The 15731-nt window shown below is 36.8% G+C and overlaps 1 protein-coding gene across 1 annotated transcript in view; it reads left to right on the plus strand.

Annotated features, from left to right (window-relative positions):
• MMP16 (matrix metallopeptidase 16) overlaps positions 1-15731 on the plus strand; it is a 274901-nt gene that overhangs the window by 194556 nt on the left and 64614 nt on the right. The window contains exons 5-6 of the mRNA XM_006193949.2: positions 5463-5624; positions 7559-7770. Coding sequence (XP_006194011.1) covers positions 5463-5624; positions 7559-7770 — 374 coding nt within the window. The remainder of the gene's footprint in view (positions 1-5462; positions 5625-7558; positions 7771-15731) is intronic.

Below are 15731 nucleotides of genomic sequence, written 5' to 3' on the forward strand. Positions count from 1 at the left end.
GCTTCTGATTTGATATCACAAAGATGTTCTTTGTACAGTTGGTGATACATGTTTAACATGTAAAAATGCCTATGACTCCTTTTCTTCCCTGTCTTCCTCTGGCCTGTGAGTTTCCTCTGAGACACAATCCAGATGTCTTCTTGCCTCTTTCATTACCATCAAATGCCAAGTATCTGTTGACATTTATTGAGCCATTTATTGACATTTAATGAGTTTTGATTGTTTAGTTCCATTGTCTGAAGCCATATGAGGGTGGTGACCTCCTCAGTCTTCTCTCATCTCATCTCATCTCATTTTCTTACCACTCCATGATAGTCAGAAAATAATTTTAGGGGTGGAGGGGTATAGTTGGTAAAGGAGTACAAAGTTTCATTTATAAGATGAATAAGGTCTAACAATCTAATGTGTAATATGGTGACTATAGTTGATAAACTGCATTGTATAACTGAAATTTGATAAGAGAATTCTCAGGAAAGAAAGAAAAAGAAAGAGGGAAAAAGGGATAGAGAGGAAGAAAGGAAGGAAGGAAGAAAAAAGGAAAGAAGGAAGGAAAGAAGAAAAGAGAGAAAGAGAGAAAAAGAGAAAGAAAGAAAGAAAGAAAAGAAAGCAAAGGAAAGAAAGCAAAGAAAGAAAGATAGATAATGGATGGGTTAACTAACTCAGTGAGAGAAATTCTTTCAACATGTATACGTATATCGAATCATCACGATGTATGCTTTAAATATCTTACAATTTTATTTGTCAATTATATGTCAGTAAAACGGGGGAGAAAGAAAAAATCTGAACCATATTTAGGTGGAAACTTCATTGTATTCTTTACTGCACAAATTCTAATTAGTCCTTTACTCCCTGAAAACCAATTCATTCATTCAGCTCATTTAAAGGTTAATCACCCACTATACGTCAGGCAATGCCTTTGAATTGAGGACTCCAAGATAAAGGATGCACAATTTCAGACTTTAAAAGTATTCTAAATATATGGGGAAGATTTGCCCTAAGATGATGCCAAGAAAATACTACTAATTTTTATGATAAGGTGATGCACAAAGGACTGTGGGAACCTAATGAGAGCACATGGTGACAGCACCCCTTGGGGGAAGGATGTCATAGAGAAGGTAACTGTTGAGTTACGTCAAGTCAGCTGGATAATGAATCCAACACATTAGGAAAGGGAGGCTGTGTTTCAATTCCAGAAAGAAGGCAGTTAATGGAGGCACCTTAAAGACTGAACAAGCATATATTTCCATGATTAGAAGGTGGGTCACACGAGGAAAAGAAATGGGAGATAGTGTTGGACAGGAGAGGCAAGGGCTTATGGATGATGGGTCTTAGTTACCTTGCTAAAGAATGTGAAAGTATCTTGAAGGCAGTAGAGAAATAACAAACATTTAAGCAAAGGCAGTTACCAGAAGTTGTCCTTTCCACCACTATATATTTTTCCCCTGTGTCCCTTCTGTAATTTCACTCCTTGTTTTCTCCTTAAGTCATATTCTTTAACTCCTTTAAATGTATTCTTAAGGTATTGATAATCTCTTACATTTAATATCTTGGGCTCACGAGGCTCACTTTTAGGTCCTTTCCTCTGTTCATCTGAGGCAGCGCAGGACGCTCAGGGCACCCCTCACCCCTTGGTCTCTGATTCCCACATGACTTGTACATGGCCATTCCTGCCTCCAGTTTCCTTCCTTCTCTATCTTCTGAAACTGTTCAATCCAAAGAAATTACAAGTCAATCATTAACAAAATCTCATTAATAATAATCAAATTATTTTTTTAGAATGTTCCCTATAGGTTCTTTTTTGTAATAAAATTGGTCTCTCCATTGATTATACTCCTTTTCTTACATTCCTTCAAAATGGCGCCTGTTTTCTCCCCAGTATTCCTTCTGCGGCAGGACTGGGGTCATGGTACATGTCCTCCATTTTTCCTTTTTTCATTTTCAATACTTCTTCATAATCATATTCCTCCCCCTTCTCCACAGAAACTTCAAGTGTTGACTATTCCATCCACTGTTTCTCCTTGCTGTCGTCCTAGTTTCTAACCCTCACGTCATTCTCCCTACCCGTTGGTCATTTCATCTCCTGGTTTGATCCCTCCCCCTTCAACACTTCCCTTATTTTCATCCTTGGCTCAACAGTCATACAGATACTTTTTCCAGTGTTCAGCCCTCTGAGTTACTGGCCTCCCCTCTCCAGCGAGTTTGTATCCACCCTAACTCAGAGAGTCACTGCCACAGATATCCCCTTGGCCTAACTCTCACAAACCTCAATGTCAGATGCCTGCTCTGACTACCCCTGAGTAGCTCCATTACTCAGTAAAAGCTACCATTTTCCAGCTCACTCCTGCTACATCATGACTCCAAGTATCCTTTGACAACTCTAAACTTCAAGAGTTGATCTTAAATTGATCATATCACCTTATCTTGCCACAGTCCTTCTTTATTCCATAATGTAATTGCTTCTTTCCTTACATGACATAAATACCATGGTGAGGAAAAAGTCACTCCCTTACATATACCCACAGATCCTTGGTTTTATCCTCTGCTTTTTGTATTCACTTAGTGATGCCAAAACTTGGTGAAATTAGTACTGCCACCCGATTATCTGCATACACACAAGCTGAGTAAGACTGGGGGACAAAGACATGCACAGTGAAACCAATCCCACCTGAAATTCATGATCATGAACGCTGTCTGGCAATTTCGTATTTTCCAAGTTCATTTTTTATAGCTACCCTGTTCAAATATTTCAGACTTTCTTCTCTCTCTATTTTCCTCCATATTTTTATCTCAGTTGATAAATCTTCTGGTTTCACTAAGCATTAAGAAGAGATCTTTTTTAATCTTCCACCACCACTTCTGCCCACCTACCAGACTCTGTGCTCTTATATTTCACCCTCATTTCTGTTACTGTAATTTGACAGTCCATGCTCCTCCTTCGTGCACTCACCTATCCCAAGTCTATGCTTTTAGCTTGAACCTGCCTCTGAGTTCCGTATGCCTATGTGGGAATTCATATATGTATTTGAATCTCCAGTTAATATTTAAGAGGCATCTCTAACTTAACACTCAAAGAATGAGCTCCTGGTAGTGCTACCCATCTCTCACCTCAACCGGGGGAAAAAAATAAAGGCAAGAAAAACAGATTTTCCTAGGGTTGGCTCCATCTCAAGTAACTGGCATTTTCATTCTTCTAGTGGCTGGTATTAAAAACCATTGTGTTTTTTCTTTGAACTTTTTTTTTTCTCACATCTTCCATCTTTAAGAAACCATATGGTTCTCCTTGCAAAAAGCATCAAGAATTTTACTGTTTCTGCCTCCCTCCATTACTCCCACTTTGGTCCAGGTCGTGAGCATCTTTGCCCGAATTATTGCACTAACTTCAGAGATTCAATCGTACTGCTTCCCTTGCCCACTGCACTTGATTATCGAGAGTAATCACCAGAGTGATCCTGTCAAAATGTTAAATCAGATAATGTCTCTCCTCTACTCAGAAACTTTCAGTAATCCCCGCTGCTGTCAGACTAGAAACCAAAACCATTACTGTTATCTCAAATCCCATATGCGCTCTAGACGCCATTTCCTCTCTGACCTCATCCTTTCTCTGCCTTATCATTTCTCCTTATCTTTTTTCACTATGTAACCATCCTAAGCATCTTACTTTTCTGTTGCATTTTTCTCTAGTCTCCCCCATTATAATGTAAATGCTAGGAGGGCAGAGGTTTGGGGTGGTATGTTTTGTTTACTACTGTATCATCAGAGCCTAGATTAGTACCTAACTCATGGTAGGCGTACAATAAAATGAATGGATGATTTGATGAATGAAAGTGTTTTCACATGGCTACATCATAGAATCAGTTATGCATGCTAATTTTTTATAGCTGTGTGATTTACTGCAGTAATTAAAAGGATGATCTCTGAAATCACACTGAGATAAATTTGAAATCTATCAGTATCTTACTATGTGATCTTGCAAGTTGTGTGTGACGTCTCCAAGCCTTGTTTTGTCATTTTTAAATGGACATAATAATAGTGACTGACTCATTGGAGAATTGTAAGAATTAAATGAGAAAATACAGGTAAAATGTTCAAAATATCCAAAGCACCGTTAGTAAACTTTTAATAAAGACAGCTAATACTTGTATTAAAGCCGACACATATTATATTATTTTTCTTTTAACTTCTGTTTATTTTCAAACTCTCTAATTTGTTTCACACTGGTAGTCAGTTATTCTTTGAGAGTCAGGTGGACCCTGGACGTCTGAATGGCTCATTTCAGTGTGTTAATATCAGACAGGTGATCGGCCCTAGGGTTTCATCCATTTCCCTCGGACAGAAACTCCAGAATGGAAAAAGTGTTGGTTATAGGGATCGTAGAAGTTGTTGGGAAAGAGTTTTCCTAAAAATGACACTCAGGAAGTTTAGTGAAATTATTTGCATCTGTAACAAGTCATCCACATAAAACTTTACATTTCACATTCAGTCCTGTTAAGTTTTTCACTTAGGAACATAACCCTTGGAAGTATAACAGCCCGAACTCTTTGATGCTCATGGAGTTCAACTAAATTTTTGGAGTTAACAAATATATATGTAGGACTGGCTCTTTGTCTCAGGAGTTATTGTGATGATCCAGGGAATGAACAACACGGAGGGGCCATCAGCAGGGGTTTGACTGCAGAAAGTCAGACCAAGTGTCTCTGAGAGTTTGCACCAAAGAGACTTCATTGTGCACATTCACCACTAGTAGGGGAGATTTTTTTTTTTTTTAATGAGAAACAGACCCTCTAAGATAATTATGTTTTTGTTCAGATTATCTATAAATTGATCAGATTTTGTATTTACAGAGTCAAGTCTAGAATCTTAGGCTTCATGACTGCTAGGCTACGGCTTATATTTTACCCCACTATATTCCTATATTCTAGGCTGGTAAGAAAGAGAAGCCTTAGTCTGGGAGTTTTAATAATCTGAGTTCTAGCCGCAGCTCTGTAAATACAAAGATGTACTGTTCTTGACGAGACTTGCCACTTCTATGCCTTAATTTACTTATCTGTGTAAAAGGAGGGATGGTACATGCCCTGTGTTTGTTGCTGAGTTCGTGTTATAATTATGTTCAACATGAAAGTTATGTGCGTGAGCTGTGTGCTACGTGCTTGCTTTCTCATTGGAAGGACATTTCAACAATTTCTGATGCTCCTGCTCCTTCTTCAACTTTTATTCTTTGTTCTTCTCTTTCAGTTTCTAATTTCTGTAACTTCATTATCATCACCTCCACACCAACCCCTCTCCCTTTTTAAAATAGCATATTGGATTTTGCCAGTAGGTAAGCCGGTAAAACCACATTGATGGTTGGAGTAAAGTGCTCCTCTTATTTTTCTTGCGTAAAACGTTGATAAGATCAAACTGCCCTTTTCAACTCTGTCCTTGGATGTTAGTTACCATAGTGTCTTTTCTTCTCATTTTCACAGGAAATGACTTATTTCTCGTAGCAGTTCATGAACTGGGACATGCTTTGGGATTGGAGCATTCCAATGACCCGACTGCCATCATGGCTCCGTTTTACCAGTACATGGAAACTGACAACTTCAAACTACCTAATGATGATTTGCAGGGCATCCAGAAGATATATGGTAGGATATCACTAATTCGTTTGGTTAACCTTGCAGTGAAGTCCGGAATTTCTGCTGTGGGTTTTTTGTTTTTTTGTTTTTTTTTTTTGAGATAGATGCTCCACATATGTTAGAGAGACAAATATTGAAAAAAAAGAATCTGGTCTATTGGCAAAAGTCTTCTGTCAATCAGGTTTGGTTGGCAACAGCCCAGATGTCAGAGTATGCAAATTATGGGAAAGTCCATGCACTGATAAAGTTTTCTTATTGAGTTTAAATGAAACCTGAAGTTATAATAAAGATCTGATAAACTTTAGTATTTAAAATTCAGGTAAAAATGTAATAAGTGAATATAAACAATAAAATCAATGAGATATAGGAGACTTTCATAGAAGATACTAAGACTTTGGTGAAAGCTGACAAATTAACTCTCAGTTTATGATAGTTGATGTTAGATGGTTCCTAGACAAATCGATTTAGAGGTGTGAAAATACTCATGTGAGACGGATGTAATAAAATGACCTCAAAAGCATGTAATTATTGTCTAAGAGCAAAAGGTAACAAATGGCTAAGTTTACTAATACATAATTCGAACTAAATTTCTAGTAGGGTCAAACCATTTCAATTTATGGGCGCCAGTCAATGAATGCAAATTAAGAGGAAAAGGAGAAAGAATATTACCCATGTTTACTGTAATCCTAACTCCCTCAATAGAACCATTGACCTTTATAAAGACATTTATTTAACACAAAGTTGTTAAGAACTTGACATTTATAATTTACATTTAGAGTATATGCTTTACAAAAGTAATGAAGTGACGCTCATGTTACAATACAAAGACAAATGTGTGCTGGCTGTATGTTAATATCCAATATCCAGAAGATGTCATTTGCATTTTTAAATAATGTAGTTGAAGTTCACTAATTTGTTTTGCGTTCATTAGTTTTTCAATTTCAGTGTCTCAGCGGTGAACATTCTCTCAGGGTTAAAATAAGTTTTGAAAGAAAGGTCAACTTTTGTGCTACTGCTGAGAAAAGAGACATGTCTGGGTCTCAAACCCAAATAGCTCCTATGTTGAATGAGCAGCGTATGCTGTGTGTGTGTCATCAGAAATTCTGCCTGAGTAGTTAACTGAAAAGAAGCTCTTTCTCATGACCTCATGAATTAGTCGTCTAGACTGAGGGTCTGCAAGAGTGTTCTTGCCATATCTAAATATTAAGTGTGAACAGCTCTGTATTTCTTTTTAAAAACATAAATCCTTTGAGAAATGATGCTTTTACATCTGTACCAAATTACATATGTAAACTCTGGCGTGATTTAGAAACCTCGTTTTAGAAATACTTCTTCACATCGATATTTTACTAGTGGTCTTTTAATCAATAGGTCTTTTAGATTCAGTATTCAAACGAAACATTCTTCCAGCAAGTTGTCAAAACATTTCATTAGAAGAAAATAATGAAAGTCAGGGAAAGTTTACCAAATACAGTCAGAGACATAGGATAGAATAAACTTTGATTTGTTAATGTTTATCTGTTAGAAATATTTGCGTAGAATCGTCTATCAAAATCTAAGATTAACTTTGGTAAAGCATGCATTCATGGTTCCAGTATTCGTTGTAATGTATTTATTATTTATATACCACCTTCTTCCAAAAAAGTTCTGAAAGCAGCTTTTCCAATAAGGATTGTGGGGAAGCGATTTAAAAAGTCATTAAAAATTAACAGAGAAAGCCTAGTAACGGATCCAGAATTGAGCATGATGAGGACAGCTTCTGATAGACTTGGCAGTGGTTTGTTGGGTAAGATGGTTTGTTTTCTCAGAAAATATACAATCTTAAAGACCTCTTAGCTCACTTAGTCTGCACCCTCCACTGATGTGTGATTGTCCTCTGTAGCATATTTTCCAGCACTAGGGCAGTTTTAAGTGAGCCAAATGTTGTCCTCTGTTTTCAAAAGGTCCACCTGACAAGATTCCTCCACCAACAAGACCTCTGCCAACGGTGCCCCCGCACCGCTCCATCCCGCCGGCTGACCCCAGGAAGAACGACAGGCCCAAACCTCCCCGGCCTCCCACTGGCAGACCGTCCTATCCTGGAGCCAAACCCAACATCTGCGATGGGAACTTTAACACCCTAGCCATTCTTCGCCGTGAGATGTTTGTTTTCAAGGTAGGAAGCTGTGATTTTTTTTTTTTTTTTTGGAACGGTTGATCAAGTGTCTACATGAAAACAAGTTCTCATTCATTCTAACACTACCTTCCCAAACCTCTTGCAGTTAGGAGGTTCAAAAAAAAAAAAAAGCATCTTAAAAAATAAACACACAAATGGACTTAAATGTCTAGCAGAAGATTGTGGTAACTAACGTTCTATTTGGGGAATGCATTGATGTCAGCAGAAACTGAAATGCCTAGAAATGTGAGGGTGAAAAAAACGCTGCATGTTATGAACAGATAAAAAAGCATAATTTAAATCATGAATAGGAACTAATAGAGATGATTTGCTTGGGAGCTTAGCCACTTCCAGGCGCACTGCAGCTCCTCTATCTTTGGTTTGCACGTCTTTTTGAGATCCTTATAATTTCCTTTGACAATTAAAGCGTTGCTGTTGAAGAGGAGAATTGATCATTTTTTTTTTTGAGGTCTACCAGTAGCCATTTGAGTTAAATTTCCTCTACAAGACCATCATTTTGATTTTATATATATGTGCTATTTTCTTTAGTCAAGCATTTATATCTAATTCACATTATTTTTTAAAAGGTTACAAGCTAAAACTAATTTTACATTTTGCTAAACGTTCTTTTCAATGACATTACGTTCTCCGACAATAACACTAAAAAGTCAGTGTATAAAAGTAAGGTACCTAATATTAAAAAGTGAATATAAGTGTAATACTAAAAAATATAATTCTCTCAGTATTTGTAAACCAGTCTTAAAGGTTAATGAAAAATGTTTTATGTTGGCATTTGTGCATTAAAATAGCCACATTTTTACCCATACCATCCATTTAAAAATAAAAGAGTGTGCTCTCTTTTTAGTGGATGTGAATCAATAAATAATGAAATATTGTCCCACGTATACAGAATTTTCTATCTACTAGAAGCTATACTTTGAAAATACAGCTTTCATGCAATTTTTAATAGATAAAGTATTCTGTTTCCTGTATTGGAAGCTGAAATTGGGATTTAATATAATATGCACAAAAGCATCATACTTTCCAGGAAAAATCAATGCTTTTGTTCAAACACATGAATAGGTTTTTTAATTTTATAAATGTTCTTCAATACTTAATTAGCTATATCTTGCTTAAGTAGATTAATTAATTTAGATTCAAGGAGTGAAAAAACACTTACTCTCTATGTATACATATATATATATATATATATTACTCATTGCAGCTAAGCCCACAGCAACTAGTTGAAATGAAAACAAAATGCAAGAATTTGTTTATCCTGCAAGATAGCAAATGACAACTGAAAGATTTTGTTTTCACTGTTCTGGATGAATTTCAACATCCAAGCTTTATACCTTGATACTATGGTGCTGTCACCAAAGTGTCAACCCTATCTCAGACTATGATAGGAAATTGGCTGTGGTTACACTCATTTCATTCTTCCTGCCTGTCTAATTAAGTTACCAGCCTCAGAAGAGACCAGTATCTTTATGCCTAGTGATCATTTTCATCAACCTTTTTGCTCTGCGCATTGAGGGAGCTTAGTGAGTGCTCTTGACTGACAAAATGAGATCCTGTGATCACTGGTTCCTGGAATCAGAAATGAATAAAAAGCACGTAGACCGACTCTCAAATGAAATTCAGTAGCCGCTATTTTCAATGTCTTAACAGGTGTGTTAAAAAAAAAAAACAGGAAGCCCTCTTTCTCTGAGCTTTCCTGTTACCTTCGATTACTTAATCAAAACTCTCTTCAGGACAGAGTTACTACTCTGAATTTGATTTCTTTGTTTCACTGCCTGCTTTTTTTTCCCCTAAGAATAAATTCTATTGAAGATATCTTCTTTACAATTTTTTATATTCATCTCCTTTTGCATCTGATGAGTGTTATGCCCAGGGTAGTTTATGAGGTACCCAGGATATATTAATAGAAGGTACCACCCTGTCTTTATGGAGCTCATACTCCAGGAGTGAAGACAGACAGGAACCTATGTACTTTTAAGATACAGAAGGAAAAGGAGACATAAAAATAATGTACTGAAATCTAGTTGAATAGATCAAAAAAAAAATTGGACCGAGAAAAGGCTGAATTTTGAAAGAGACTTTTCCTAGGTGCATAAAAGAGATTGGCATTTGGCATACTAAAAAGTTGATGTATTGAGGGAGAGAAGGTAGACATATTAACTCTAGTGCAAAGTGATAAATGATATAAATCAGAAATACACAAGATTTGATCAAAGGAGATCAAATAGTGGGTGATCTGATTGATACCCGCTCTTAGGTAGCAGCTACGTGAATCGGGTAACTAATAATGTGCCTGAATGTAAGCGAGGCACTTTACGTCGATAATCTCTAGATCTTATAATAATACTGCAAGGTGGATGGTATTTTCTGTTTTACAAATGAGAAAACTGAGAATCAGCGTAAGTAGTGAGTCCTAGTTATGAGGTTTTCGAGCAGTAGTCACTAGTTGAACACATGTCTTCTTGATTCCCAAAATCTATGTTTTTTACCCTAAACTATGCTCACTGAAAGAGTTAGGGAAAGGTTCAAAGACAGGTGGATTTTAAGCTATATTTTAAAATAGTAAATATTCAAGTAATGTTCCTTAAGCTCCTGAAGTGAGACTCTGTTTTAGGCACTGGCAATGGAGCAGGAGACAAAACAAGCCGGACCTTGGTTTCGTGGAGCCTGCGTTCTAGTTTTCAAAGTGGACGTGTGGGGGAGAGTGCTTCACACACAGGTCCTGCTCCTGTCACGGAAGGCTGGGGGAAGGGATCCACACTGACTGAGCCCGCAGGTTCTGTCTGTCATTGTTAGTGACTCTTGGTCTTCTAACTTCTTCCTCTGTACCCATGAGGTCTAGATGACTTTCACGTCTGAATTAATGTCATTTCCCCACACTTGATCTCCTGTCTGAAGTTACTCTCTGCCATTCTCTCTTGTGCACACCTTTTTACATTTGCCTTTAACTTGCTCATCATTGGTTTTCACAGTTTGCTCCTTAGGGGCTATTCCTTCAAGGACGTGTTAGGATCACCCACTATTTGATCTCACTCGTACTAACGTAACTTAATTTTCTACTTTTCTTCATTACTAATGTATGCAAATTGGAAACCTCTTTATCTCCTCAACCCTTACCCACTAACACTCATTTCATTTTATTTTTAATATCTGGGGCTTCTCTGCAAGCTTCTGCTTTTCCAAAACTTCCATCCTCAGCATCCTCCACATGTCCCAGCCTCTCTATTCATCGATCCCAAATCTCTTCCCAGTGATACTTAGATTTATTCTCTACATCCAGTTGAAATTTTTTTGGTCTCTATATTCTCTAATTATTTCTCATTGTACTGTGCTTCTTAACTAGATTATAAACTTCTTCCAAGCAGGGGATGGTTCATGTGGGCTTCATTGTGCTGAGGCTAATGGATAGAGATCTCAGTATAATAATTATGTAATTAAACTACAGCCAGTGTCATATTTATACAATAGTAATCAACCAATATGACATTACTGAAAGTATTTCATTCTGGTACCTTGTTATCCCTTGCCCAAGATCTCCATGAGTAATATTTGCTTAAATTTTGTATGTATGATTTTTAAGTCAAAAATAGGAAAATCTAGATATAAGTAAAAGATAATAGCATCAGGTAATTTTATTTTCTTATTAGAAAGGAGCCTTTCTCTATAATAGGAGTTTCAGCATAATTCTTTTGGTAGCAAACTTCCTCTTAGGAGATATTTGATATACATTTAGCTTCCTAGGCATTCATTTATTTAACGTGAATTCACCTGGATATGCTTTCTATATGGGAATATAAATAAATAATATATATATATTAATATATATTATAAATATAAAATTATATATAAAACATATTTATATTTATAAAATAAATATTTTAAATATAATATATTATTATAAACATTATTTTGTTGATTATTATTTATTTATATAAGGGCACATTTATATATTCTGTTCGTATGCATGAGAAAATTGAGCCTTCCACGCAGCTTCATAATCTTTGGGGAATGTAAACCACCTAAAGCAAGGAAATGAAAATCAAAACAAAATGTCAAGGAACAGAGAAACAAAATAGCAATAAGAAGAGAAGTTTTGTCCTTATTATATAGAAGGCGATTTTTAAGAATGTTCCCTGAGGAATGTAAGCTGTGTGTCTTACCTGGCGCCACCCCTGTGACTGAACTGACAACAGCAGCGAGATCTGATTGTTCAAACGAATACTCTCAGAGTTCCTTTGGACAAGATAGAGACATTGACTATTTAGTGATGCAGTGGTGTGAAAGGAAAGGGAAAGCAGAATCAGCCAAGCTTGTCCAGGATATGTTGCAGGACACAATATTTTCCAATTTTACATATGGAATAATGCAGGGTAACTATATTATTCCTAAAGCTGAGGACAGTTTGAGGAATACTGTATCCAGCACCTCAAATTCTTTTAGCGCAAAATTTAAAAAAAAAAAGAAAGAAAAAAGAATGGTTCTATTGGACTTCTGACCAGTTCTTTATATCAAGGGAACAAGCAATGGTCAGTGCTTTACAGTAGAGCTAGAAAGATTAGTGCTGAGGCAAAGCTGAAAGCTGTCATGGACGAGCATTCAAGGAGGTACAGTAAAATGTCTTCCCAATTAATATAGAAGAGCAAAGCTCATGGCTCTGAATAAGCAAAGCATTTCATCGTTTACAAAAAAAAAAAAATTAAAACTCGGTTTCTTTGACTTTGTCAAGTTCTTCTGTTCATGTATTACAAGATAATTTGTTCTTAAATATGACCTTCTCTTCTCTTATGACCACCTATTGAATTTTACTGAAGAATCAAAGTTCCTGTTACTTTTGTAAAAGCCAGATTTGTTAACACTAGCTTCACTTTCATTGAAAGTACAATGTCCTATTTAGCCAAGCCAGCAAGTACAGGATATGATCCAATTTTATTTGCAAGACAGTTTTGTTTAATAAAAGAAGACATTTTATACAAGAGAGAGAGAACAGAGATGCTTATTGAAAGAGAGAGTTTAGAGGTATAAGATTTTGTTCTAAATTATATCTCTATAATATTGATTTGTGGCTAAACTCTTTACAATGGATCAAAGTTCAACTCTTTGAGTCTTCAGTCAGTAGCTCATTAACTCTTAGTTACTTAATGTCAACCTGTTTTTCATTCTATGCTTAACTTCTCCCCATGGGCCAGGATTTACTCCTCTTATTCATTTTATTTTGTTTTTAAATGTTTCCTTTTTTGTTTCATATTGGTCTGTTTCAACTTTATTGTCCTGGAAATCTGGAACCGTGCCTTTCTCACATCACTTGTACAACTATATCCCATTACGCACATAGAATATTTACTCACAGCTTTTCAAGTGTATCTATTGTCTTTTCTGTATGTATGATGCTGAACTTTTGGAATTAAAAGAAGTTGAAAATATGTTTTTCCCTTAAAATGCTTAGCTCTTATCAGGGAAAGGGCATCATGTAATTGTCAATCAGAAATGGCTCCTTTAAGATGAAGCCCATAAAATAGAGAATGATGGCTCTTTACATGTGAGAGACTATTGGGTTAAGCGTGGGAATAATAAAATAGTAAAAACAACAGTGGAGTCCAGGTGGCCACTTCCCAACAAGCAGTGTGGTCCAGAATAAGAAGAAAACCCAGATGTTAAAATCACCAGAGTGAGTATGTTTGGTCATCATTGAAAGCGCCAAGATACAGCCCTGTAGGCTCAGAGAAGTGAAGTGGGAAGCATTTGAGACTTGCCTATTCAAGTTCCCACTTGACCTCTCCACTCAGATGCCAAAGTCAGCGTGCTTAAAACTGAGCCACTGACCTTCCTTCGTGAGCCGACTCCTCTGCTGCTCTCTTACCGTCCAAAATAAAGGCAACCCCATCTTCCCATTGATTTAATAAATAAAACCTAAATGGTTGAGAGCCGAGCTCTGTCAGCTTTACCTTCAGAATACATTAAGAATCCACCCACTTCTGTCCCCATCCACTGCTACAGTCCTAGTCAGAGGTACTACCACATCTCACCTTCATACAGCAATAACCTCTGCACTCCTCTCCCTGCTTCCTCCCTTGCCCCAACCCTCCAGCCTGTTGCCAGTTCCACCTGCAGAATGATGCTGTAAAAATATGCATCAGATCAGACCACTACTTGGTGTCAAACCCTTCAATGTTTGTCAAGGTTCTTATCAGACAGTCCCACTTCTGGGTGTACATCCAAAGATGGGGGGAACCACTATCTCTAAAGGATCTTTGCATTCCCAAGTTCACTGCAGCATTATTCACAGTAGCTAAGATGTGAAACAAGCAAAGTGTCCATAGACAGATGAATGGATAAAGAATATATATATATATATATGTATGTGTGTGTGTGTATATATATATATATATACACATACACAATGGAATACTATTCAGCCCTTAAAATAAGGAAAGCCTGCCTTTATGACACCATAGGTAAATCTGGGGAACATTATGTTGAATGAAAGAACTCAGACACAGAAAGGCAAATATTGCCTGAGCTCACTTATACATAGAATCCAAAAACCTTAAACTCATAGTAACAGAGAGCAGAATGCTGGTTACCAGGAACTGGGAGGGCGGGGGTGGTAGAGAAATGGGGAGCTGTTTGTCAAAGGGTTAAACTTTCAGTTATATGATGTATTAGTCTTGGAAACCTAATTTAAAGCCTGGTGACTATAGTTAATATTGTATCATTTACTAGAAATTAGCTAATAGAGTAGACCTGAAGTGTTCTGACCACGCGCACACACACACACATGAACTGGTAACTATGTGAGGTGATGGATATGTTTATTAGTTTGACTGTAGGTAATCATTTCACAATTGTATACTTACATCCAGTCATCAAGCTGTACACCTTAAAAATATACAATTTGTGTCAATAGTACCTCAATAAAGTTGGGAAGAAAAGCCAAAGTTAATTCTGTTGCCCAGAAGGCTGCAGGATCAGCCCATTTCACTCTGATCTCACCTGCCCTTTCTAACTTTTACTCCCTCAATTCCAGCCACACATATCTCCCTGCTGTTCCTCGAACTTGCCAGGCCTTCCTGACTTTGTAGGTCTAGGTCTCTCCCTATCAAATACCAAATATTCACATTATCTTTCTGATTTCTGCTGCTATTGGTAAAGAAGCAGAATGTCTCCAATCTCTAGTCTTGTCCAAACTGTCTGCTGTTACACAGGTCCACACGGGGCTAGATACATGAAAGGGAACAGCATTTATAGAAATTCAGAACAGTTTATGATGAATTTTGTAAGTTCTGTGCCATTTTTGTGACCCTCAAAGACTAGATTTGTCTTTTACAGTTGGAGGAATTCTCTCAGCTCTCCACTAATGATGTCACTCATTCATATTGCACGGCTGTGTGTCATTGTTTACATCGGCATGGGAAAACACTTAAACTCTTAGACCAGGAGATGAACTCAGAGTCAGATCTCTTGTCATCGGCTTCAGGCAAGGACTGTGTCCACTCCTCCATTTGCTGCCGAATCATGGAGTGCCCTGGACACAGTAGACAGTAAATAGTTATTAAATATCTCTGAACTTATCTTCCTTGGTGGCTGATAAATTCCATGATAGGTATATATAGTAAGTTCAGGAAATGGTGGCCGTTATGCATTAAAACAGACTTGACGTTTTGAATTACTTATTATAGTCAGTACTTGAAATTATTTTAAAAACAAACTTTTGGCAGAGTAAAGATCACAGAAAACTGCTCTAAATTTTAATATATAAGGGAAAGAAATAAAAGCATTTATTGTTACTGCTTGTATCATATTACCCCATAAAATGATTAAAAAATATTCTGTTAGCAGAGAACCCAAAAAGTATTTTACAGACAAAAAATACTTGGAGAAATTGCGCAGAACAGGGTAATCTAAAACTACTCTGAGTCGCAGCTTAATTCTGTGCTGACAAG

Source organism: Camelus ferus, chromosome 29, assembly GCF_009834535.1.
Source record: "Camelus ferus isolate YT-003-E chromosome 29, BCGSAC_Cfer_1.0, whole genome shotgun sequence".
In the NCBI taxonomy this organism is placed as follows: domain Eukaryota; kingdom Metazoa; phylum Chordata; class Mammalia; order Artiodactyla; family Camelidae; genus Camelus; species Camelus ferus.